Genomic DNA, 27,142 nt, shown 5'->3' with positions numbered 1-27,142 from the left:
TGTGTCTGTAGGGCAAATAAATGAGTGTTGAGTTCAGTAACACGGTGGAAGGGTGGGATCACCTCTTGTCCCTGTACGTCTTTGTTAACAAAGTGTCTGTCTTATGGATGCTTCTCGTTAAACACGGACCCACTCATTGCAATATGAGATTGCCTTTTGCACTGGGGTCCTTGTAGAGCTGACAACTGTTGGTGCTATATGCTGCACCTTTGGCCTTCACATCTCCTTCATTTTTCTTTGTAGCAGGTCATTTTTTTAATGCCTGACTCATTACCGCTTCCCTTTTCTTCCACCTGACAAAGCGGTAAACAAGCACTAAGCAACTGCTCGAAATCACTATGCTTCAAGTCTGACAGATACATGAACTCTAAATGAAACAAGGTAATGGATTAAACTGGCTTTTGTATAATTCTAAATTATTTCCTTCCATAACCTACTTCAAACTATGATTTAGTTCTATTAAAAGAATTATGGAGCACAATGTAGAACAGTGAAGGAAAATTGCACTGGAGAGAATTATTACAGAATGTTGGCACTGTAAAATTGTCCCAGTATTAATCAGGCCTGTCCTCTGCTCTAATTAGAAACAAAAATGTTACTCCTAGAAATCACATCAAAGTTGGGGGCTTTTTGTGTGTGTGTGGTTTTTTGGTACATTTTTATTTGCAGTGTGTTAAGGCAGCCTGGCTGGGAACTTTTGTTTGGATACTTTTATCATATGCCTTTAGCCTTTCATATTTATGTCTCTTCCCCTTTTGGTGTGCCATATTTCATTCATGCAACCGCTACCTATTTTCCAGTCGAGGCTTCCATAACTCTTAGCCGTTGTGAAAGATTTTTAATTAAAATTAAGACGGTTGGCTGAACCGTGTAGAGGTCACAGCATAGTTTCTCTGTGGAGGCGGCACCTCCACAGCCCTCTCTCCTCGTATTTGGTCACATTTTGTCTTTTTAAGGACTTGTGGATTAAATTGAAAATAAGGTGATTATCAACAGGGACGGATCGATGGGACTGGGGAACGCTCTGAGCTGCCATTGCTCTTCTTACTTACTTTTATTGGTCATCATCTGTCCTGCTTTCACATAATATACGGGAAGGTCCCGACCAGTTGTGCTTGATGCATTGGGAATTTAAATTTACTCTTCATCGTTGACATCCAACACTTCCATTAACTCTTAAATAGAAGATGCTGCTATCATTTCATTTTCTGACAATACCTGACGCTTTGTAAAGGGTTTTTTACTCGACGTGATTTCGCGATTTTACGTCATCTGTCAAAACAAAACAAATAAAACATAGAGCAGATGAGATACTATCACCTGAAAGTGTGTTGGTGTGTTTGTCAGAAAGAAAAAAGATAGGGCAAGATAGAGTGCCTGCCACCTGATACACCATATATTCACCTTGAACCTGGATGACATGTAGTTGTCTGTATGACATCGAGGGAAGGCCTTCCTGTTCCATCCATTGTGCGACACAAAAGAGTGGAGGATGGGAGGGTCATATGAGTGTGACACTGGGAGGATATATGGGCCCTGAGCAGGTCATGTTGGTGTGATGTTTGGAGTAGTCTCCCGTTTCTTCCATTACCTACAGAAAACACTATGTTGTATTGTCGGCCAGTTCTTGCCCCAGGCGCATCTCTCTCACCAATTCTCTCTTTTGCCACTACTATTGTCTCTCAGGTGCAAGGAAACACCTGTCTATCACACAACTTCCTCCACTAGATCATTCGCCTGTCAGAGAGGCTAAAAGTTCTGTCCACAGAGACGCCCAGCTAAGATTTTCCCATCAAGTGTTGTACTGCCTCATACTTATTTTAATAACAATGTAAGAATAAATCATTTCTATTTTAGATTCCACTCCTATCACTGCTGAAAGATTTGTTTGATTTTCTCAAATTTGATTTGTATAGTTTATTTTATTTAGCCTCTGCAGTAAAAGCTTAGTCCAGCACTGGATTCACTGCAGCTCTAGTTCTGAGGTTCTCCTTCAAACGCCACTCTGATATAATCTCAAGATGGTGCATGGCTTTGAGGTGTTACAGAAACAATCCCATTAACAGCGCAGCAGGAGAACTGGATCGCCTTTCAGAGAGATTACTTGCCAGATGCCTCTCCGGCCACTGGGATCCAATGGTTATGACTGCAAGGCTCAACTCCTGCTCCCGGGGGATGTGGAGAGACACACGCGCACACACTTACACACAGTTTCTCTTACCCACCAGCTCATTTATTTACAATGCTGGAAAATGAATAGGTTTGCTGTGTAACTTGCCATGTTTATTCTTCAAGCCCATTTATTACACGAGTGGGCACAATTGATTAACAGAGTAGCATCAGTACAGAGGATCACTTATTTAAGGATTTCAAGAAAAGGCATGCTGTTAGCAGGGTGGTGTGATGCGACCTGACATAAAGTGGGGTTACTACTACAACACCAAAGTTGATTAGTTTTTTCCAGTAACAACACTCTCTAAAGTGTTTTATTCATCATATTCCAACAATTAATATTTTTTAGTCGTTTAAGCACTACACATATTTACATAGCTCTTGTGGAATGTCCATAAGGGATGTCATTTGTCATTTTCTCACAAGCCTCTATTTTTCTCTCCAGGTTAATGTGATGACTTACACAGCTTGTGTGATGACTAACACAGCAAAGTACGGACTTCTGTGTCCTGAGGACTGTCCCATGGTGGAAAACACCATATTGACATTCATGAATATTTAAACTAGCACTTTTATCTTGTTTGTATTTTAATAGATTTTCTGTGTGCTGTATTACCTAAAACCAGGAGTTTTGTGATTGTTGCTGTCAAAAATACTTGATTTTCTAACGATGCAACTTGCATAGTTTATTTTATTTATTTACTTTTTTTTGAGGAAACACTAAAAAATTAAATTAGTGAAATTGCAAGCACATGATTCTTCTTTTTAAATTAAAACCAGTAAAGACATATGCGTAATTAGTTTCTGTAGTACTCATCTCCGACGCAATGCATCTTGGCGGATATCGGCGGCAATTTTAAAAAAATTGCAAAGTCCTCCAAATATCTTAGAGGTATAGAGGAACTGCTGGCACTGTTTTCAGAGCTCTGTTACAGAAAGTTTCTCAACACCTGCTGTCCATTCAGATTTGTGAATTAGACAGCACTATGGTATAATAGAACAATAAATGCATATGTAGTGAATGCAGAACTTTGTTGTTATCAATTCATGAATTAATGAAGGTTTTTAAATAAAGGTTTTTATTATTAAGGAAAAACAAAATCCAAACCCACATGACCCTGTGTGAAAAAGTGTTTGCCCCTAAACCTAATAGCAGCAAGAACTGTAATCAAGCATTTGCGATAATTTGCAATGAGTCTGTTACAGTGCTGTGGAGGAATTTTGGTCCACTCATCATTGCAGAATTTTTGCAATTCATCCTCACTGGAGGGTTTTTGAGCATGAACCACCTTTTTAAGGTCATGCCACAGCATCTCAATAGGATTCAGGTCAGGACTTTGACTAGGCCACTCCAAAGTCTACATTTAGTTTTTCTTCAGCCATTAAGAGGAGGGCTTGCTGGTGTGTTTTGAATGATTTTCCTGCTGCAGAACCCAAGTTCACTTCAGCTTGAGGTCACGAACACATGGCCGCACATTGTCCTTCAGAATTTTTTTGTAGACAGCAGAATTCATGGTTCCATTTATCACAGCAATTCTTCCAGGTCCTGAAGCAGCAAAACAGCCCCAGACAATCACACTACCACCAACATATTTTACTGTTGGTATGATGTTTTTTTTCTGAAATGCAGTGTTACTTTTATGGCAGATGTAATGGGGGACACACCTTCCAAAAAGTTCAACTTTTGTCAGTCCACAGAGTATTTCCCCAAAAGTCTTGGAGATCATCAAGATGTTTTCTGGCAAATCTGAGACGAGCCTTTATGTTCTTTTTGCTCAGTAGCGGTTTTCGTCTTGGAACTCTTCCATGCAGGCCATTTTTGCTCAGTCTCTTTCTTATGTTGGAGTCATGAACACTGACCTTAACTGAGGCCTGCAGTTCTTTGGATGTTGTTGTGGGGTCTTTTGTGACATCTTGGATGAGTCGTCGCTGCACTCTTGGGGTAATTGTGGTCGGCAAGGTTCACCACTGTTCCATGTTTTCGCCATTTGTGGATAATAAATCTCACTCTGGTTTGCTGGAGTCCCAAACCTTTAGAAATAGAACAGATGTGTCAGTAATCATGCTTGGGTTATCATGGTAATCATGATTGTGTTTTCTTTGACTAATATTTAAATTTGTTTGATGATCTGAAACATTAAAGTGTGACAAACGTGCAAAAAAAATAACAAATCAGGACCTGAATTCACACCACTGTATACACATATAGATTTACACATCTTTCCTTAGTTCTAGAAATGTCCAGTTAACCTAACCTTTTTACCTAACAGATCAAGTATATTATATAGTATTTTAAAATATTGAACTGTAAAATAGAACATACAGATAGAATTGCTTATTAGATTTTCTCTGTAAACACTATGCTCTGGTGAGAGAGGTAATGGAGAGCATAATTACAGTTCCTAATCTTTAATTAGCCTGCACATTTCCAGAAGCTGTAGTTATTACGGAAAGTTAATGATCGGTAATTACACATCTTCCCTCCTTATATGCCCACACATTAGAGATTAATTCATAGGTTATGAGTTCATTGGTTAAGCGACCTGCTGGAATTTAGCAACAAGCTATATGAAATAAACCCTATAATAAGTAGGCTTTTTTTTTTACTTCAATACTTGACATGATCAAATATACTACGTGTCATAAGTTATTCAAAACTTACCTATGAGTTTTTGTTGAAAGGTGAAGAACCTCCTTTTTGCAGCACATGTCAGTGTGTTTAGGCTGTACTTATTTCAATACTGTTAGATTTTTTTCAGAAATAATCTTATTGAATATCTTTAAAAATGTTCCACATTTAAGGAAATTTACACATTTCAGCAAGTATTAAGTTTAAATATCTTATTTATTTTTATGCCTGTTCTAGCCGCGTGTATAGCCGAGACGCTGACATGGAAAAAAAATTGACTCGCTGTACCAACAAGAAGTGTAAACTGTGTCAGAGGAATTTTGCACTGGAGTTTTTTGAGGTTTCAGAAGTCTGACATGCCAACATCTTTCCCATATTTCGCTTGTGCGATAAGACCTGACATTGTGTTCTCTGCAGTAAAGCTACCTGAAACAGCAGCAGCACGGGTGGCCAGAGGTTCCGAATGCAAAACCTTCTTTATTCCCTCTTTCTGTCTGTTCTCTGAGGATGACAGGATAATTGGATAATAGCATTCTGGCACATGCGTCATTTAAATTGAGTTACAATCCGTCTTTCTTCCCATGGATGTATCAGCATTATCTGAGAAGGCCCAGTGGTGTCTAGATGGGAAGTTATACCTCTCTTTCAGCATTTCCGCTGGCCTCACACCGCAGGCGAGGGGGGAGATGCAGGAGTAATTACTGTGTGCAATGTTCAACTGATAACACCTGAGCTCTCGGTGCTACAGCTTACATTTACTCCTAAAACGTACAGCATTTGCACTGTATAGAAATTCCTTATGCTTACAGTTTGTCTTTGGCAGGCTGCTCTGGTAATGTTAAGATCTCTTAAGTATAGTGAGGTTGCGTCTCATAGCCTCCATTTAGATTTTATGTGTCTGGTGAGGGGATTTCCTTATAATTAAGTAGTAAAATGAAAATTAATTGAATTTATTAAACTGCAATTAAAATTACATTTTTGGTACGACATTTGGCTACCTGCTTTATATCTTGCAGTTTTTCCATTTTATTCTCAGGGGTCCCAGCATTTGTAACCCTAATTTTTATAAACACCATTCTTTTCCCAGGCATATTATTTAGTTTTTGCTTACTTTGCAATTTTTGATAGCTGTTCAGTGAAAAATAATTGCTCCATGCTGTGAGTTTATTCACCAATACGAGATAGAATACAATTGGAATTGTTGGAGTTGGAACGCACAAATAATAATATTTTTTTTTTTTCCCAAACAAGATTAAGTGTATTAATTGTATAATATTAATTTTTTTTTTGTATTTTGTTTGTTCTATAAATCTGCTTTGAGACAATATCCATTATTAAAACGGCTATACAAACGAATTGAATTGAAATGAATTTTTTAATTAGAAAATGAATTAGAGAGAAGATGCATGCCTTTATTAGCTTTAAATGCATTTATAACACAAGTACTTACATAAGATATCAGTGAAAAGCAACATACACATGTACACAGATTGTATGACCGATGAAGGGTCGAAGGATCTCTAGGTGCCTTAACATGGTGTTTAGAGCGGTGTCTACTTGATAGGCTTGTTCTACCCCCAGTTTTGCCCATAAGCTAACTTTTCCACGATTACACAGCACAGATCTGAAATCATTTTAAGATCTCAGCGTGTGGTTTCTTCTTTGTCAGACTGCTACTTTCCACACCTGAGGGACAAAGCTGGTATCCAGTAACTGTTGAAAGATTCCTGTCAGCATTTAGCCAGCTAAACGGAGCATTCCCTCAGTCTTTCAGTCCACAGCACCCAAAAGACTTCGGGAGATTGATGGGTTTTATATGAAACGGGTTTTGATATGTTAGATTAACAGAATCAGGATTTCCACAGCGTTCTTCTTTGCTCCTCTAAGTCTAAGGTCTTGAATTGAGGTCCACAGTGAGAATATTATTTGGAAATGATATTATGGTTCTAAATGATCCTTATTAGTTATGTAATAGTATGGCTGTTAATATAGTACAAAAACATTTGCTTTTACCTTCTAACACAGTGTGATTTAGGTTCTGTCTGGGAGTAGGTGCGGAAATATAAAGTTATAATGTCGATGCTTTTATTTTATTTTATAAATCTCTTACAATGTGTTTCACTGTTTTTGCCACAGGAGCACCTGTCTTTAAAGAAGTACATTGTAGACATAGTGACAGACACCACATTAACTCCTGAGACCAACCAGGATGGAGAGGAGAGGCAAAAAGCACGGAAAAAAGCCAAGAAACTCCGCGCACGCATGAACGCAAGGTAATTGTCTTTTTTTTTTTTTCTTTCCTTCTTTGTCTATTCTGTCTTTCTCCATTCTGTCACTCTCTTGCTCTCTCCCTCACTATTTTTTTTCCTCAATCCTCGCTGTTTCTCTCATGTGTGACAGTCACTCATATGGCTAAAGGACAACATGGTATATGTGTGAGAGCTTTATGAGTGACAAGGAGATGGAGAGCAGAGGCACTGTGCATCTTGGCTGTCTGCAGAGCAACACTGATGAGCTTAATTTATGGCCACTTTGTGTGATTGGGGAGGAAAAAGTGAGAATCGATTTGGAAGGCTCTCTCGCTTTCACCTGTTAAGAGCTTTTCTCCTAATTGGTTGCCACCGTGCTGCCAAAACTGAAGCCTCTTCTGGTGTACAATGGTATGTTAAAGTATGTGTAAACCATGCCTGTTTTTCTTGCTCCCCCTCTATTGATTTTTAAATGAAGTATCAAAGAAAATCAATAGTAATCAACAAATAGGAGGCAGCGTGCCTCAGTGTCAAATCCTAGACCTGGCCACTATAAATTTTGCTCCTTGTCACAACTGTAGTGTGTGTTTGTGTTTTACTGTGACAGCAGGGAGACAGATAGAGAGTTGAGACACATGCAGTTATTTTTCATGGTGTTGTAAGGAGGAGTCAGGAGAGATTAGCCTGCTGTGGGTGTGGCAGACCGAGCCGAGTTCAGCCCTCCCTGTACGCTCAGTACACCTCGTAGAGCAGCTATATTGGGTTATATTGTAGAAAATAAGCATTTGTTTACAGCGGTAAAGTGTAAGCTCAATATTGTAGCCACTACTTTTGAGTTTATGGACTGTTAAAAATAAATGGTTGGATGTAATTTAAACTGGAGGTTTATCAGAGGTATTTTCTCAGGCTGAGCTGAAATTATGGTGGGGTTTTTTTTTTTTTGTATTTATCGATACTGATCTCTTGAGAATTAGACAGAAATTAGCAACCACATTGGACACCAAATCAGGGCTTCATGGAACATTTTATTTGCTTCTGTTGTTGTTCAGTGCTTACATGCTGAGATTTAAGTTTAAGATAATCTGCCATTTAAACAGTATCTTAAAAGAGAGTGTGAGGGCAGTTGAGCTGAGTCCAAGCGCAGAGCGGCTAGTGTGGTCATTAAAATTTCCATGCCTTTGGCCTCGACTCACAAGCAACATGTGGTTGTGACAGGAAGCAAGCATGCGTCAGTGCTCAATACTCACAGAACTGATGTGCTCATGTTTACTTCACAGATCCACACACTGTTCACAGCACCTTATGCTCAGTTTTAACGATCACACTTGCTGATACTGCTGCACACCTCTCGCTCTCTGTCCAAGCTATTTACAGACCATATCAGGTAACTTGTTTTATCAGGTTACTTTGAAAGATTTTCGAAGGATGTTTCTCTTTCTACCCATTTCGAGGCATCCAGACTTTGTTTGACTGTATATTTGTAATCACACCCTCTAGTGTCACCCATATGAGGATGGGCTCCCCTTTGAGTCTGGTTCCTCTCAAGTTTTCTTCCTTACCAATTTAAGGGAGTTTTTCTTGCCACTGCTGCCTGAGTCACCTCAGACTTGCTCATTGGGGATAAGCACATATACATACATACATACATACAGTACATACATACATACATACATACTGTGAACTATATATATCTTGAATTTTTATTATATTAATTCTTTATACTTCTTATGTTTACCTTCTGCTCTATGTTTATGTTCTGTAAAGCTGCTTTGAGACAATGTCCATTGTAAAAAGTGCTATACAAATAAACTTGAATTGAATTGTGTAGTAGCTCCTTTCGATATTTTATCAGTATGGTTTGCTTGATCATTGTGAAAAACGCCCAGATCGCTCTTATTGTGTGTCTTCTGTTCGGTACGCTAGGTCCGTGTCACATAGTGGTATCATGTGGCATCAGATGTAAGTGTAGGCAGTTTTAATGACTTGAAGTCATTGATTTGACTTGACTTGAGCACTGTATCGGACTGATGCCTGATGCTAGTATTGGTGTCAATGCATCCTTAGTTTTAATATTTCCTAACTTAAAACTTATACCAATGCTTCTAGTAAGTGCAATGTCTGCTGGAAGGAAAACTCCTCAGTAATCCTATCCTGGGTGCTGTGTGCTGAGTAAAAAGTACATGTTTATAAACTATACATGACTTTTTCTTTTTATTTTGTTAGGAGTGTAATGATTTTTTTATGCAGGAAGAATGTTTATTGTCTCGGATCACTGCACATGGTCACCTCGCTGAAATACTGTTTGGAATGGCACATCCGTCCCTCCATACATTTATTCATTCATCCTCTACACCACCGCTTATCCTACTGGGTCACACAGAACCTGGAGCCTAGTCACATATAATCATGAACAATTTACCAAACATTAATATTTTTATATCTAGTAGCCTAATAGCCTAATAAAATGGCTGGTCAAACTGTAAGGTACGTCACAAAATACTGAAAATGTTTTCTTTTTTTCATCAATAAAGTATATTTTTGTTGTTCAGCTTAATTAAAAGCAGTAATTTCACTAGTTTTCAATGCTATGGCTCACTATTCAAATTTCTTTGTATTGAGACTAAGCAGAACAAGTACAACTCCAAGAAATGAATAATTTGAGTCACTTATAGTTTGGGACCAACTTGTGACGCTACTTTCCTTCAGCTGCTAGTTAAACAGCCCGAACTGAACATCCTCAAAGTAAATTGTCACTTGTTGAGCTTGGTTGTTGATATTTCAGGTTTTAACTAGCCCTTAAGTTAACTGATAGTTTTTTCTGCTTGTCTAAATTCATGTTACTTTATCTTGGAGTGAATTAAATTAAACTAGTTTCCAGTTAAAGGCTCCTAACAAGCTCCTGGGGGAGGGCTCGAGAGTTATGCTCTCTAAACAGGGCCAGGCTGGACTTGCTCATTAATATCTCAGCAACTCTGGCTGGTGAGTGGCACTCTGCAGGGCTGGAGCTGAGAAAGTGACAGGTCTGAGCCCCCTCTGCTAAAGCATGAAAGAGAACAGACGCTCAAAATCATAAATCACTGCCGCCCTCGGTCTCGGCACGGCGAGGTTAGCGGCTCCACCGCTGGGTGGAAATGAGGCGTTTTATAGGAGCACAGGGTGGTGTTTGGAAAAAGCAAGAGCGCTTTTGACAGACCTCCTAGGTTGCCCTGTCCTCTATTGTCATTGTTAAGCTCTTTTACTCCTGACCGCGGTTGATCTGGAGAACGGTCCAGCACTATTTCCTACTAAGAAGTGTATTTTCCAAATATGTGGCTTGTGTTTTTTCTTCCTCATATAAACATGTGGATTTCGTGAACCTTAATGTACCATTGTCTCTTTCTTGTATGTGATGTTTGGTCCAGTGCATAGGTTGTCTTTTCCCCAGGTTTGGAAACAGAGTGCTCAGTGTACAGTACTGCATACAAAGGATCCCCTGTTTAATGCACACCACTCTCAGTAAGTTTACCAAAAAATTTCCTCTGGCAAGGAAAGAGGCGTCTTGTGGACATACAGAAGCCGACAAAGGCATGGCGAAAAAATCCCACAGTTACCTTCTTTTCCCCTGACATGTTTTATACAACGAAAGCTGCACCTGAACTGATCCTACGTTTTATGACTCCGGCATCTAGTTTACGTCTGTGTCCTTACATGCGTTTTTAGGATTTATAGATGAGACCCAGTTTGTTCCTTTTTGTACATTTTCCACGGCTCCAGTTTTAATTCCTTATCCGTCAGCGGTGAAGTTCTGTGATTGAAAGCCTCTCAAACCCAACATTAAAATATTGCAGCAGCACCTGGCCAAATCCTCCATGTAACCGGTAGTGCCAAACCCCCCGAGTTCTCATTGCACCTTTTAAAACGGATACAGTATATTTGTTTTTTTTATCCATCTGGACACATGGACATTTTTATGGCCCAGTGTAGGGGGGTGACTGTCTCTATCCAGTATGGGTGGAGGTGAATGTTGGGGCAGATTTTGATGAATTGATTATTAGTTCTGCATTGTAGTCGTGTAGCTTCCCTACCCTTCCCCCTTTTAATTCTGATTACTAATATTTATAACTCCCTCGCCCATTTAACAGGGCCTGCCGCCGCCGCTGATTGATGGCCCGGCCATTGCTCCCCGTTTAACCTGCACGGGTATAAAGCTGTCAGAGATGAATATTGTAATTCGAAGGATGATGAAGGGGCCAGGTATAGTTCAAGCCTTCCCTGAAAGCTCTGCTGCATTCTTTATTCTGAGGTTGTGGTAAATAATGCACTGTAGCATTGGGCTTTAGTCCTCTTATTGTACAGCGAGGGTGGTCTATGTAAACTGCGTCCAGATTCAATCTCGGCCTCTCTGTTTTTAGACACCAGAACAGCATCAAATATCAAATATACAACGTCTGACACTTTTACCTGAACGTAACATTGGTGTAGACTATAAACTTCACCTACCTTTTTTTAAGAGCTGGCTTTTTCTAATAAGTGTTTAAAGAAAAGATTGAAACCTGACGTCAGATTGGGAGTTCATTACACGCTACGTAGGGCTCTGTGGCCTTTTTCCCAGCATTCCTGTCCCCTTGTGGTGTGTTATCAAATTCAAGTTTATAGTGTTCGGGCTGATTTATTTCCCTCTTAAAGATCAAGAATAAGGCATTTTAATCCAACATCTGCTGAAGGCATTTGGTTTTTTTTTCCCTCCTCTTCCTCAAAAACTCACCACTTACCCTGTTCACTAATTAAAACTCAACTTATCATTAAATCTGCAATTAAATCAGCATTCTTTAAAGTGAAAAATTGCATTTTGAGCACAACAGTGTGTCAGAAAGTGTGTATCTTTAATCTGCAACTAGTTTTAGATATTTATTTTTTTCAATTTTTGTCTTTACAATTCTAATATTAAAGATAAATGTGGTCCTGGCTAACTGGGAACCTGCATCTTTCAGTTCAGTCTTCCAGAAAGCGGTAGAGTTTATCAGCTGCAGGTCATCTCTCCCTCAGGTGGTTTGTCAGGAACTGATTGATCGGTCTTATCGGAGAGATGTAGGATGGACAGGAATCTGTCTTGCTGGTGTACCACATCGCTACTCACATGGTTGTTAGCTACATTGTCTCAGGCTGGAGATTTGCTGCAATGTTTCTAAATGACATTAGCATTATACTAGATATGTAAACGGAGCTTGCTCGTCTGTTCATGTCATTCGTCTGAGCGTCCTTTTCATAGTTTGATTTGTGCTTAAAGTTTGTCTAAGTGGTTTTATACAAGTGACCATTTTACTTGTTTGGTCACGACTTTAGATTTTTTTTATGGAACTTTTGAGAGCAGCTGACAGGCTAAATAAACAGTTTGAGACACTGATTGACCCCCTGATCTTTTCTTTGTTCCCACTGTCCTCTTATCACCTCATGTCCTCAGGCTGACATGTGTAGGAGATCTCTCTCCCAAGCTCTCTCTCTCTCTCTCTCTCTCTCTCTCTTTCTCTTTCTCTTTCTCGCTCTCCTCCTCTCGTTGCTCATGGCTCGTTTTCTTCCTTCTCAGGGCTAAGGAGTATGAGATATCTGTGGAGGCGAAGATGCAGATTCCAGATTCTCCTTACAAGGCCAAGTAAGCTGCCAGCTCTGGTTATAATAAATGTACACCCACACCTGAGCTGTATCTCCAAGTATTTGGCTTGCTCCTAATCTCTGAAATGTTGTCTTTTTAAACGCTTCACACCCTACACACACTTAACACCTACCAATGACTTGCAGCAGTCGAGAGTGTTTGTTTAAATTTGGACAATAAATGTGGTAGACCAGGTTCGATTGTTTTTTGTTTTGCCTTTCGGGATTTATGAGACTGTGGCGTTTGGTGTGTGTGTGTGTGTGTCTGCAGACTGCAGCGACTGGTGAAGGACTTGGGAAAGCAGCTGCAGGGGCAGGACAGTGGCCAGTGTGCCAACAACAAAGTGTCTGGGTTGGATAGAACTCTGGGTGAGATCTCCCGCATTCTGGAGAAACAGGTACTGTATGTAATGTAGAACTAGAAGTTACAACTATATGTGAAATTTTTGTTTGTAGAATAGATTTCATAAGTTATGGTAAGTTTCAAAGCACACTATCACAGTTATACCTCTCTGAAGCGTGCACGTTCTCCTCAGGCTAATATGAATAAAGTGAACAGCTCTGTGGCATCGCAGGTTTCTGGATGATTTGCCATAGTGCCCCAGAAGTCTGCCCTATAGTCTGGTCAGATTGTGTGTTCGTGTGTGTGTGTGTGTGTGTGTGTGTGCATGCGAGTAAGGATTTGAGAGGGAGATAAGCCTCCTGGCTGCTCTGTGTGCAGACTCTCCTAAACCACACAGATTTGGCTGGATTCCTCCCTGTCTCACAGTCTGTATTGAGTATCACGTTCCTTCCCCAACTCTTTGCCCTTGGTTATTTGGTAACGAGGGCCAGATTAGTTGCATGTTTTCATTGCAGCAGATGTTATTAATCGAGCAGCTACCCGTTTGTTAAGCAGCCAAACATGTTTTCCAGTGTTCGTCTGACCTCTCAAGCCTGCTGGTGCACATTGCGGCTTTGTATAATAACTCGTCGGTTTTGTCGACGTAAAATTTAATCCAAATGATTGAAAAGAATAAATGTAACAAAGCATTTAAAGATTTAAAGATGTATTCTTTGGCTCAGGGAAGTGTTCCACACAGTGATCATGGCACTTTGCCTGTTTCCAGTGAACCACCTGTATTCAGTACAGTATTATTTATTTTTTTCAGCATTTTCCACGTGGATTAATGTGCAAGATTTGTAAAGGCATTACTTCACCCTGTCCTTGAGTCAGCTAAAATCCGATATACGTTGCACTTTTTATGACGTGTTAATCAGTACTACGTTTTTTTTTTTTTTAATGAAGGGAATAAACAATCCTATGGAGTGCCATGCTGTAAAAGACCTGGGTGTGTGTGGGTGGGAGGATGGGACGTTGATGGTGTCACTGCACTGGCTGGAGGGAGGAGATGCTCGATGTTAATGGATGGAGGGATTTCTCCAGGGACAGGGCAAGTGGCTGAACAGTCTGGTAAAGCAGTGCTAATGGGAGGGGAGGGCACAAGCACAAGCTCTTGTATAAAGCTGGGAACTGGTGAAGAAGCATCGACTGGCCGTACATTTTAAAAGTATTACACACCATTTAAATTTGTTTTTATATTAGATTATTGTATAGAGTTGTGAAAATTTAAAATGAATCTGAATGGGGCGTGTAATATTTTTCTTTCACACTTGCAATGCACTTAAAATTAGCCTTTTAATACTTTAGATAGTGTTTTTTTTAAGCCGTGCATGCTAACCATCATATTTGAATTTCCTAAGAAACAGACACTGCTCTGTACACCAGGTTAGTCATATCCAATCAGATTAAGCACTTTTTTCTACCTCCGCTAACTGAATAACTGGCTGTTATTTTGTTAGACGCTGTTTAAGATTTCAGAATCCCTCCTGAACTCAAGTGTTTTCTCTCATGCTATCCCAGAGGCCTTGTGGTCGCTCTCATTCCGACTGGTTCTGGAGGTTTCCACTGAGACCTGCTTTTGAAGATCCCTCTGTTGCTGTTTTTCTAAGTCAGCAGGAATAGTGAAGTGCTTGTGGAAATGTCATTTCTTCAAGCTTTTCCTTGGGCTCTTGTGGGAATAGGAGTCTCTCAGTTTTGTGTCTGGACCTCATTTGAGCTGTCTGTCAAAAAAACTGTGCAGATTCCTTCAGCCGAGGCAGCTTGTGCCCGAAGCAGCGTCACTGGGCTTGTGTGTGAACCAGGCTGCTGAGGCACTTCCACCTCTAATCCCTGGACAAAGTCAAATAAATATCTGTCTCCTTCAGTACGAGGCGTCTGCCCACAAGCCGCTCCGCCTGCTCACTTTTAGTGAGGAGCGTTTAGATTATTTGACCTAACAAGCATCCCTCGTGTCACAGACTCACCTACAGATTTGTTTTTTCACAGTCACCGTATCTGATTCAGTCTTCACTTTCTCAGCTAATTCCTTGAGCAACACCCGACACTGCCCCCACCCTGCTCCTCTCCTCTTCGCCCCCAGCAGCACTGCTTCAGCTTTAACCACGGGCTCCGACCCCTGCCCGCATCTCCCTATGAGGCCGCTAATGGTTTATTTTGTGTCAAACCAGGTTTCGTTTTGACTTGCTGGCAAGTGACTGATCCAAAAGAGTTCACGTTTTTCATTGTTGTTGTTTTTCAGAATGGTCTGGACAGTCCTCTATTCTTCAGCATGAGCTTACAGCTGCTTACCTCTGTCGAATGACCTCATGTATTTACACTGAGTGCCGGCACATGTTTGTCACTGCTTTCAAATAAAGGGTCAGAAAAGACAGACTACATTTATGACACTTCAGGGACTATCAGGACCACGGTTGAGTCAGTAGGCTGCCACTATTTACATTTTCATTTGCCAGCTGTCAGGGACTGGCTTCCCTTGGTGGTCAACTGGTTGCTTGCTGTACCTGATCAAGAGGCCCCTGAATAGAGAGAAGGGCATTGGGGGTCTTGTTCCTTGTCCATAAATCCCATGGTAGATGACCTCATATTAGAAAGGGTCAGATTTAAGTTGGCTGATTCACAGAACCTTGATGGACATCAAGGGTGTGGACATGCTGCAGCTTGTACATCAATATAGTGTTAAGTGGCTTTGAAAGGAAAGTGTGCTGCTGATAGATTTTGACATGGTTAATACCGTTAGTTGAGATGACTTGGGCAAAACTCTCTGTCCACTAGGTGGCAAAATCTTTTTTATTCTGTTTTTTTGGATTAAATCCAAGATGCAGATATTTTAGTCCTGTTCCAGCACTCCAGTTTAAACCACATGTGGATAAAGGCAAACATTTACATATTATTATGCAACACACAGGAACTAAGCACCAAAAAATGGGAAACATTGCATTGGATGTGCATGTGACAGGAAATATTTTTGCTACTTAGATTAGATTTAGGAAGATGTAGGAAGATTAGCTTAATATAGCTGAATTAATAAGTGTCAAGAGGAGTTTTTCTAACAAGGAAAGTGTGTGCGTGTGTGTGAGAAAAAGATTGTTTGTATATGTTTGTGTGTGAGTTTGTTTGTGTTTGTGTGTTAGTTTGTTTGTATATTTGTGTGTGCATTTGTTTGTATGTGCTTGTGTGTAAGTTTGTTTGTATATTTGTGTGTACATTTGTTTGTATGAGTTTGTTTGTATATTTGTGTGTGCATTTGTTTGTATGTGTTTGTATAATTTTCTGCATTTGTTGTGTGTGAGTTTGTTTGTATATTTGCGTGTGCATTTGTTTGTGTTTGTGTTTGCATTTGTGTGTTTGTGTGTGAGTTTGTATATTTGTGTGTGCATTTGTTTGTGTGTGAGTTTGTTTGAATGTTTGTTTGTGTGTATTTTTGTGTATCCCCCCTTTAATCATCACATATTTCATTTGCATGGTAACCTGAATCTAATTATATGGAGCACTAATGAGAAGAGTCAGCAAGGTGAGGTGCAGTGTGTCCTGTGTAGAACACCCCCCCACCACACACACACTCTCTCTCTCTCCCTCTCTCTCTCTCTCCCTCTCTCTCTCTCTCTCTCTCTCTCTCACTGGATCCAGCCTGAATGACAGGCAAAGCCATAGGGGGATTAGTCCTAAAGAAAGACAGTGGACGTAGTGATGACATTCACTGTGCACCATCAGTTAGGTAATTTTCCAGCCCTAATTCCCGGACTACTTCTTTTGTTCCACTTGGCTTGGCATTTCATGTGTACGTGTCTAGTGAATTCTTGTTTTCCCCTCAGGTGGAGGCTGGAGTAAGTACCAGAAAACCCTCCCTGAAGACACCAAATGCATTTGGATGCCCTGTTTTAAACGATATGAGTTAGCAAAATAAAAAGTTTAGTATTCCACATAGTCAGTGTTCCATATTAATTGAGTGTTTTTCAAAAGTTAATCAATTGAACTATTTAACTATGCAAATAGACTGTGGGAAAGGTTCGGTTACAAGGTTAATGTTTAATTCTCATGCATTTTGTTTGCTACCTTACATTATACCCAAAGTTTCACATCCACTGTGGTGAAATTTTTGCTGTGAATCTAAAAGGAAAACTCAAACATTACAAACTGCCCGTGATTTTCTGTACTTAGTAAAACACTATCCTGTGGTTCCTGTGGTTCCTTTGATTTTGTGCCTCGGTTGTCACTAATGAATGGTGGTCCTTTCTTTTACATAAACCAAACTCCAAACTGTTTCTCATTCGAAATGAACCGTCACAAATCATCCTTTACTGTATACTTAGCTCCATTCCATTAAGCCATGTAAACATTAAAACGCTACAGATCTCCTGTTGTGGTTTTCAGCTTGTTCCCTTTCTCTCTGATTTGCACTTGGGCCTCTTAGGGATTTTGTTTATTCCTGTCGTGTGTTTCCGTATCTCTGTTTGAGCTCGAAACGTTGCCTGCGCTCTTGTTCATTACAAGCTGGAACTGTAAAATGAAGTTTACGTTTACGTTATTGAAGTGCTTGACCAAAATCGGATGGAACCTAGGACACGGCCTTGGTGAACTGCTCCATCAACAAGTCCTCAGCCAGTTATTATTAATCTGTTGCTGTTGCAACGTTTTGGATCTCAACCTGTTTCTCTGGCTTTAAGGAGACAAATTAGAGTGATTTATTTATTTTATTTTTTTAAAAGAACAGGAGCACACAGATGTGTCCACCCCATTCTGCAAATTAGCCGATTGCTCACTCCACTCCAGCACCTCAGTCCTGACCAGAGCATAGAGCAGCTGTCTGGGCCTCTGATTAGCCTGAGCTAGAGTGGACACCCAGGGTAATAATTGGATAAGGTTTTCAAGCAGTATAATTTAGGTTTGCACCCTTCCTTCCACTCCCCTTTTTCCTTTTGCCCTCTCATCTGTCTTCAGGTCTTTTGTCTGAGGTCTGTGTTTGAGAAACTGAGCCTCTCATCCTATTATTCTGTCATTGGTGTGTCTGCCAGTGATGGGAGGGTGAGGACTAGAATCAGAAATCTGCCGTGGCTTTGAATGTCACTCATCAGCTCAATGTGTGGTGGCTTTTTTCGAATTGTTTGATAGTGCAGAAAAGCTAAAACAAATATTCTCTCCCTTTTTCTCTCTCACTCTCTCTCTCTCTCTCTCTCTCTCTCTCTCTATATATATATATATATATATATATATATATATATATATATATATATATATATATATATATATATATATATATATACATACATACACATACATACATACATATGTATGTGTATGTATATATATATATATATATATATATATATATATATATATATACATACACACACACACGTGTTCATCTCAAGATGATCAAGGTCTTGAATTGAACTTCTTTGATTTAACATCCAGAATGCATTTTACCATGCAGGCTTTTAAGAAATGATGATAAATCCAATAATTGAATAAAGACATTATTACTTTAAAGGAAATCCCTGATTTATATCAGACAAAATCTGTAGCACAGTCACCACAAATAAAAACATATTGTGGTTATTCTCCTGTGTGACATGAACCAAAATCAGCTTGTTCAATGCAGATGGTATGACTAAAAATATTCAGCTGCGTTTAAAAATAATATTTGTCAACCATGCATATGAAAGTGATCTTTTGGCCCTGGTGCAATGGATTCATTATAACATTAATCTGTTTTTCAAGCACAGTCAGCATGTGATCATCTTGTAAATACTGTATGAACCGGATGGCATCATATATATATTTGAAAAATCTTACACCCTTATTTTCTCTTTACGCTTGTTTTGCCTATATCAGTGCTCCACCATATTACCTGCAGTGTGCAACATGCTGGCATCTGTCAGTAAGCCAGCAGTAGGCACGGTGAGTCGTCTTTGCTAATCTGAGCCTCTAAAGTGGATGCCAAAATAGTAGAGGTCCTGTCAAACCCCACATCTCCCCAAAATGTTTCTTAAATGGGCCACCAGGAGAGGCCTAATCTTCCCTCGCCTGCAGCCAAAAGATCCTGTGCTGATGTGCGAGCCTAAGCCTAAGGCTGCTTAAGCCTCCCTTGTTGCTCTCAGCTCTGTTGACGAGGCATTGAGAGGAAGACAGCAGTGTCTTTGGGAGGTTGATGGAGTCGATGCCGAACTCCTCTTGATCACTTTAGCTGCTCGGCATGCGCTGCCTTTGGTGTACCTGACAACGTGCTTGTTCCAATCTCTTAACCCTGCCAGGGTTCAGCCTTCTTTTGCCACCAAATCTTTAGGAATTATTCTTTGGCGGTGCTCGTGATTGACAGGAGAGGAGCTTATGTGTAATTTTGCAAAGCGCTTCCACTGTTCAACGCTCAATATGTTCAGGCTTGTTGGCAGGTTAGCCATCCGCTGAACAAAAACAGCCTCAAGTACCTGACTTTGAGTGCTGTCACACAGCATAGGAAACTCTGACCTCATTAAGAAGTGGAATTTATCTTCTCATCTCTCACTAAAGTTCTTATCACTCCGAGTTAATCTGTATCTTCTCTCGCTTAAATCCTTTTTCTTTCTTACTCCTACTTACTGATATATATTGGGATTGACATGTTTATTTATTCATATTTGCATATTATGAAATTTTACAGCTAGGTCAGAATATGTGTGAGAAATTCTTTTACTCTCTCAGAAACAGTTCAGTCATTTATTATTGGAATGATGATATGTTGTGATGTTGCTGGTCTGGAGCCACTGCTAGCCTCTTAGATGCTTCTTCCCTTCATCAGCTAAAGCCCAAGAGATCTGTGGATCTTTGTCTTACATCACATGACTCACTTAAAGGGTTCCCACTTTGAACTTGAAGGAATTTTATGATGCAAGTAAAAATGTCAAGTCTGTAAACAGTTTGATTTGAGAAGCATGTCAGTTAAATGACTGGTTTATGTCCTCTTTTAGACAAGGATACTCAGCCACACCATATGAGTTTCAGGCACAGTTTGGTTGACCTCCTCTTAAAAGTTTTATCGCTTTTATCTACGGTAAGCAGTGAACGAATGCTGCATTTGTGCTGCTTTGTGCTTTTTATTTAAACTCAACATGATATTGTGTAAAGTAAGATTATTATTATTTTTTTTTTTTTTTGCCTCCCAGATATCCATGCCCTTGTATTCCCTAAGCTCTTGTTTGTCAGGCTGGACCACCCCTGCTTTGTGTGCAGTTCTGTGTATTTGTTGTCCTGCATCAGGGTTTAGTGACTGCAGGGAGCTGAAAAGGGTTGCGCACTTTTGAGATTTAACAGGAATTCTTTGGGGATCACTTTTTTTCCTGATGTCATTCTCAGTCCTCTTTGGAAACAGGGAGGTTAGGAGAGAAAGACAAGATTCTTATACAGTGAGAGCAATGTAATACCTCGACCCTTTCGCCTCTGCATGCGTGTTCATGACTGACTCTCTTTCTCTTTTTCTCTGTCTCTTCTCTTCTTTCCAGAATAATGCAGATCAGGTAGCGTTTCAAGTAGGAGGGGGTCTGTCTGCACTGGAACAGATTCTGCAGGTAGTCACTGCCGCCTCCACTCCCACAGCCGTCCCACGCATTCCACTTAAGTGAGTAGCAGCTATTGCAATGTCTCTTTCTCTCTCTCTCTCTCTCTCTCTCTCTCTCTCTCTCTCTCTCTCTCTCTCTCTCTCACTCTCTCTCACTTGGACAGACACACAACTGTACAGTTCTGGATCCTTCAGCTCTCTATCTCTTTCTCTTCTCTCTCTTTTCTCTCTGTCACTCTCTTTATTCTCTCTCTTTTCTCACTGTTCTCTCACTCTCTCTCTCTCTCTCTACCACTTAGACACACACACACACAACTGTACAGTTCTGGATCCTTCAGCTCTCTATCTCTTTCTCTTCTCCGTCTTTCTCTCTCTGTCTTTCTCTCTCTATTCTCTCATCTCACTGTTCCCTCTTTCTCTCTGTCTCTCTCTCTCTCTCTCTCGCTCTCTTTCTCTCTTTTTCTTTTCACACTTCACACACAGCCTTTTTTAGACACATTTTAAAATGCTCATTTTTTGTTTCAACCTTTTTGCTTTCCTAAAGCTTAATGTTTGTCACTAAGCTTTTCTACCGAATGTTTCTACCGAATGTCGTAAGTTTACTAAAATGAAAATCTGTTCTCTTTGCCACTGGAAGCTAAACAAATATTCCACAAACGTATTTTATCGGGTGAAAACCATCTAGAGCTCCTAACAGATTTTATCCACTACACAGAGATTTAATTTTTCATCATTAATAATTCACTATGATTACATAATTAACTGGAGACGCTCTCTTCTCTCTGGCATGATTGGTGATCAGTACAGTTGGCTTGCAGTCCAGCTCCATCTCAACTGTTCAGACAGTTCTTCCTTCTCCAGATCTCTTTCACTGCAATAAATAGTTACAAATGCATAATGAATAAGGATGATCTCCGCTCAGAAAATAAAAAGAGCTACGTTTAAGTCGTCCATTTCTCCTTCGCCTCCTGCCATACAAACGACACATTTATCGAGTCCGTCACAGCGAAATGGAAGTGCGGTTTGAATAGTGGCAATAGAGTTTGCGAGGTTGGCCACTAGATAACCTCACAGAGAGAGCTATTTCCACAAGAGAGAGCCCTTAATGGACTAGAATGGCTTCTCTCACCATCATTAGCATTTGCTTTCTTTTTTCCAAATATCCACTAATGGAGGAATGTTACGTATATTTATAATGCTTTTACAGACCATCTAGTGTTTATTGATTTTTTTTTCTTTCTCCCTCAATCTCTCACACTCCCTCTAGCTCTTTCTTAATCAGTCATTAATTTTAGAAAATTTGAGAGGAAGTTAAAGATTGTAATGGATTTTTATGAACTGAAGTGAAGTTTTGGAGGAGGGTAGGTCTGGTTTGTGCTTGATTAACCTGTGTGTGTATATATGTGTGTGTGTGCGTGTGTGTGTGTGGGGCACTGTTTGTGCACCAGCTTGTGTGTGTGCTAGCCCAGCCTTTCAAACATGTCCGCTGTTCTCTTCTTATTTTGAGATATCCACTTAACTGGCTCGGAAGGAGGCCCAGATCTTTGAGACATGTCTGTCATTTGTACTGGTCTGTTGCTATCACGCAACTGAAGTGGCCCTTTTGTAAGGATTAAAGAATGTCCTCATCTTCACCTCCTATCATGCCTGAATCACTTCCCAGTCTTGGCTTGTTGAAAAGTCAACCCTTCCTGACAAAGCATGGGTATTTTTCAAAAATAAATAGGAATTTCTTAAATGCGGAATAAACAATAAAGGAGACTTTTATTCTTTAAAATAACTTACCTTTATCATCTGTTAGAAAAACCCTCTCAAAATATTGTCTTTGTTCAGAATGGTGTACAGTAGGAATTGAAAACACTGAGAATGATCTGGATCTCATTATTTCTTCCTGTATGACAGATGGAGCAGAGATTAGGATGAGTAAACCTGCCTAATTTCTCCTGTCTCACACTCAATTGCTCTATAGTTATTGTAACCCCTAAGCAGGTACAGCCGTTTTGAGATGCACTGTTTTTTAAGCTTCATTCTTCTAAGAAAATGATGACGAGATACTACAACGTACAGTATGGGAACAGGGCATGACTTAAGTGCGTATGCGCTAATCATTCTTCCTCATCTCTGCTTCATAATGGAACTGGACTGAGACACTAACCCTCACAACAGCTTTAGTTTATCTGTTTACTGTAATGCTGGTGTATCGATCGGCTCCTTTCAGATAAGCTGAGTGATTTACAAAAAAGAACAACTGCGGAGATGCTGCTGGAATATTACGCCCCAGGGAGGAGAATTCCATCTTGTTAGCATTACATTAATGGGCTAATTCCAGCGCGAGGCTCCGTTAATGTCCCTGTGCTACACTGCGGCTCAAAGTGGAGGGCTGGGCAGCAGGGGGAGGAAATGGGGGTCGGATGTCTGGAGCAGGAAGGTCATTACGTTTGTTTGAGTAACAGGGCAGGGGAAGAGCATGCAACAACCCGGACGTTAACCCGCACGCTTACTGTTTAACTGAGGATGATGGGGATATAAAAGTACATGTGAAACGGTCACTCTTGCATATCCTGCTATGGTGATTTTCTTGTTAGTAAAATTTTATTCTTGGCCATTTTTTGAGAAACTTTGCTAAACAGCATACTGTCAAGCTCACTTCATTGGTTGTGAGAGCCTGTAGTTGATGTCTACTTGTATACAGATAGAGGGACACTTTTACATGTATTTCACACCAACAGTGCTGGAAAGGGGACAAAACTTTCATTTTAATTTTGTTACTTGTCACTTTATTGATCTTTTAAATTAATCAGCCAAGATTGCTTTGTTTGATCATGTGAATTATTACTGAAATGTATACTTTCTGAATTTTACGCACGTCACATAACTTCGACTCGTTGACGATGATGTGCCCAATTCTCATTGCTTGTCTGTAAGAGAGCCTCTTGTATGCTTTTATACTGTAAAGTGTTTTGCATCCCCTGAGACAAGACAAGAAAGCACATAGATTAAGCTGTAAAGTGTTTTTTTTTTTTTTCCCCTTTCTCTTTCGTTGACTCTTACGTCTCCCTCAGGGATGAAGAGTGTGTGATTGCACTTGGAGGTGTGTCTGGCTTTCAAATGAGTTTGTTGAGCCTTTAAGCAATTCTCTGGTCTCCCAGTAGGGGTCACTGAAGAGGAGAGAGGGGAACGTGAGAGAGCTGGGCTCCAGACCAGGCTGCTGTCAGCACACAAGACCGAGAACAGGGAGCGGAGTATGATTAAGTCACAGCTATCCCTGCGACACACACGCTGAGCGATGGTGGGGGTCACTTCTAAACGGATTTTACAAATGACTTTAAGGAAATCAGTTTTTCTAAATAGACTGGAGACATTTGAAACTTTCCCCAAGGTCAACAGGTCTTTGAAAAGCTTCGGAAATGGAGAGCACTTTGCTCTTGCTCTAAGTGTGGCCCACTTTGTGCTCCTGCATCCTGTGCTGTCTCACTTTCTGTGAGCCCAGCAACACGGGGCTGCTTGTCACCTCACCTCCGTGTCACACGATGACTAAATGTACCCGGTGAAAGCTTCCACCAAGCATGGTTTCATTTCAGGATGCCATTATGCCGAACACGCGCATGTGTGTACGCATGCTGTGCGGTGCGTGACAGAGCACCCGAGACTTATGCCCCAGCTTATGCCCGGCCATTTGCAGAACACCGGGAGGAATGGATGTCTTGGAAGCAGTCATGATATCGGAAAAGATCAGTGGCAGAATCAAATTAAATGTCATTTGGATTGCAGTGAAAGAAAGGATTGTTGGACAAGTGCTAGGCAAAGGATTTGCTCTTCACCTTTTCTTTTTGGCTCTAGCTTTTCCTTTCCCTCAAGGCCCCCTCCTTTTTTCCTTCACTTCCTTTCCAAAAGCAGGTATTGCAGTCAGGCTGAGTACTTGTTCAGATTTCTGTGTTTTGCGTACGTCAAGCCTGAGTGGACATATAGGAGAAAGGGGGAGATTATATTGAGAGATTGGGAAATGTGAGCTTCTGGCCTAGGTCAGGCTATTTCCTGGTTGATAACCCAGTTACAAGGGGGTGCAGAAAAGGATCTTTACATGTTGCTGCTGCTTATCCACCACATCCAGATCTCTGGTTTTGGGTGCTCCTTCTCCCAATGAAGAACCCCATGTTCCCATGCGGCTTTAGTTTCCAAGCCTTTGCAGTTTTGTAAAAGACAAGTTTTGGGGCAAATGGGACATTTACAATTGATACCACCTCCCATGACGTCCCGGGAGGTTTCCCATCTTTCCTGCCATCTGCCTGTTGTCCCTGGGATACCCCATGGATTTCTGAATGGGTTACAGGGGTTTATCTGAGCCCAAAAGGTCAGTTTAGTGACCCAGTAACTAGGGCCACCCAGGCTGATAAATATACCCTGAGGGTGTGATGTACATGTGAGGGAGAGGGTGCAAAGGTGTGGCTGTGGGAGAGGTGCTTCTTACCTTAAGCAGGCCTTTACTGTTTGTCACGGTGGGCTAATCAGAGGGTAGGTCTGCTTGGGTGTCTGAGGTTAAGCTGGTTAGAGTAGGTGAGGAGATTACAGTGCTTGTTATCTGCATCTCTTGGTCCTGTATTCTTTATCCCTTCCTCTTTATCTTCTTTGAAATCTCTCTCTCTCTCTCTCTCTCTCACTCTCTCCCCCTCTCCCTCTCTCTCTCTCACTCACCACAGCCCCCCTTTTCGTTATTCCCTATACTCTATGCTCCGTCAGTGTAGGGTACCTTTGGAACTTAATCCTATGTCTACAAGATAAGGCTTCATTATGGCCAGATTAACAATGCGCCTGTTGTTTTTGGGGGCAGCCTACAGTCTGGTAGCAGAATGGGCACTGAGCAACGTGGGCCGTTCTGAGGCCAGCGAGCATTGTCAGGAACAGCAGTCTGTCAGGGAATCTCAGAGCAAGGAATGTTGCCTTCAAGAACGAGTGGCACATGTGGGCCACTGCTGCATACTCCCCGAGTAACACGAGAAGAAGTACAATGGCACTTCACAAAATTGCTCATCAAAATCTTTGACGCGAGCTGTCATCATCAGGGAGAGGGAGCTTGGGATCCCATACGCAAGCCTGGTGTTAGGTGTCATGCTAATCACTCTCAGTTAGCCGAGAGCAAGCTGAAAAAGCAACCGGGTTACAGCTTCCTGTTGCTGACAGGAGTGTGACAATTAAAGTCATTTTAGCAGGACAGCGACAGCTATATCTATTTTATTATGTGTCTAGCCTGAGTCAAGTTCAGCATTCGATTTCCACCACAAGAACCATTTCAGGAACTTCAGGTCGAGCACAGGAACTTCCAGAGTTTTTCAAACACAGCAACTAGGGACAAGCACAATTAATGTGGAAATTGCTGAACTGAAATTCGCTTATTGGTCAAACCTAAGCTTCAGTAGATGATCAACCCTAGTGAATAAACAATTATTAAACCTTTTTAGCATCATGGCACAAACAGCAAAACTTCCATGATGTTTTTGTTTTACACAAGTGGAGAATCAAAAATGGCAAAATTGTGCTGCATATCATCGCTGTCAGGCGGAATCCTCGTATCTCCAAAACCGTTATTTTTCAGGAAATTAAAAAAACGCCGTACCTTATCTGCAGTGCACAGGGTTTAGTCCGCGTTGCAGTGGATTGTCTTGTGCTAAATTCCTGTCCTCAGACGAGCACCAGAACTAGCGGGAGTCAAGATTTTTTTTTCTTTGAGCCCAGTGTTTTGAAGACATTTACCTCAGAAGACGTGTTGATTCGTTGGGTGGACAGTTGAAGTGTCCAGTGGAGTTATGAGATTTGCGCTCAAGCTATTTTCAAGACTTTAGATTGGTTAATAACTTGTAAAAATAACAGACCCACGTGGGGACTGACCAATAGCATCGATATGTGAAAAAATATGAAATTGACCAAATTTGGACATACGAGGTTTCCGCCCGACAGCGACGATATGCATGTGGTTCACACACCTACTCTAATATTAGCAAAGTAAAATGATCACTCTTTTATTATTTCAGGCTTCTTTTTTCCTCCAAGCTGCATTGTGATGCATGCCAAAATGTCAGAACTCTTGTGCTTCACCTTTGGTTTTTTGCATAATTACACGTTTGTTTTTGTTTTTGTTTTTTTGTGGTGGCTACACAAACCAGAAACTTGTCTAGCAACTAAAAGGTCTCTAAAAGGTTGTGGAACCTTGATGGAAACGCACGTAGAGGAGACAAATCAATGATCAGCACACTAGTCAGGCAGAGTTGAACACTGCAACTGTAGAAGTAGTTGAGTAACACCACACCCAGTAAAATATGCAATAGCTTTGTTCCTTATGCATTGTTGCTTAGCACTAGGTCTTGCACAGCTTATGGTGCTCTCTTAAAGATGAAGATATTCCAAAATGGTTCGATTGGTTTGAAGTCTGCTATGTATTACATGTATGAGGTAACCGTTTATTGTATATTTAAAGCTCTGAATATTGCACCCTTCTTCTGCCTTGACCCCTAGATCCCTAAATGGACTTATTTGCTATATGTTGGGGGGTTGATCCT

The 27,142-nt window shown here is 40.7% G+C and overlaps 1 protein-coding gene across 3 annotated transcripts in view; it reads left to right on the top strand.

Moving 5' to 3' along the window:
* Positions 1-27,142, top strand: part of scaper (S-phase cyclin A-associated protein in the ER) — an 87,243-nt gene that overhangs the window by 35,204 nt on the left and 24,897 nt on the right. For all 3 annotated transcript variants that reach the window (XM_060886433.1, XM_060886434.1, XM_060886436.1), the window contains exons 20-23: positions 6,938-7,074; positions 12,614-12,679; positions 12,950-13,076; positions 20,536-20,651. In XM_060886433.1, the coding sequence (XP_060742416.1) occupies positions 6,938-7,074; positions 12,614-12,679; positions 12,950-13,076; positions 20,536-20,651 (446 nt within the window). The remainder of the gene's footprint in view (positions 1-6,937; positions 7,075-12,613; positions 12,680-12,949; positions 13,077-20,535; positions 20,652-27,142) is intronic.

The sequence above is a fragment of the Tachysurus vachellii genome, chromosome 14 (assembly GCF_030014155.1).
Source record: "Tachysurus vachellii isolate PV-2020 chromosome 14, HZAU_Pvac_v1, whole genome shotgun sequence".
In the NCBI taxonomy this organism is placed as follows: Eukaryota; Metazoa; Chordata; class Actinopteri; order Siluriformes; family Bagridae; genus Tachysurus; species Tachysurus vachellii.
Note: the sequence above shows the minus strand (reverse complement) of the source record. Positions and strands in the feature narration are given on the sequence as shown.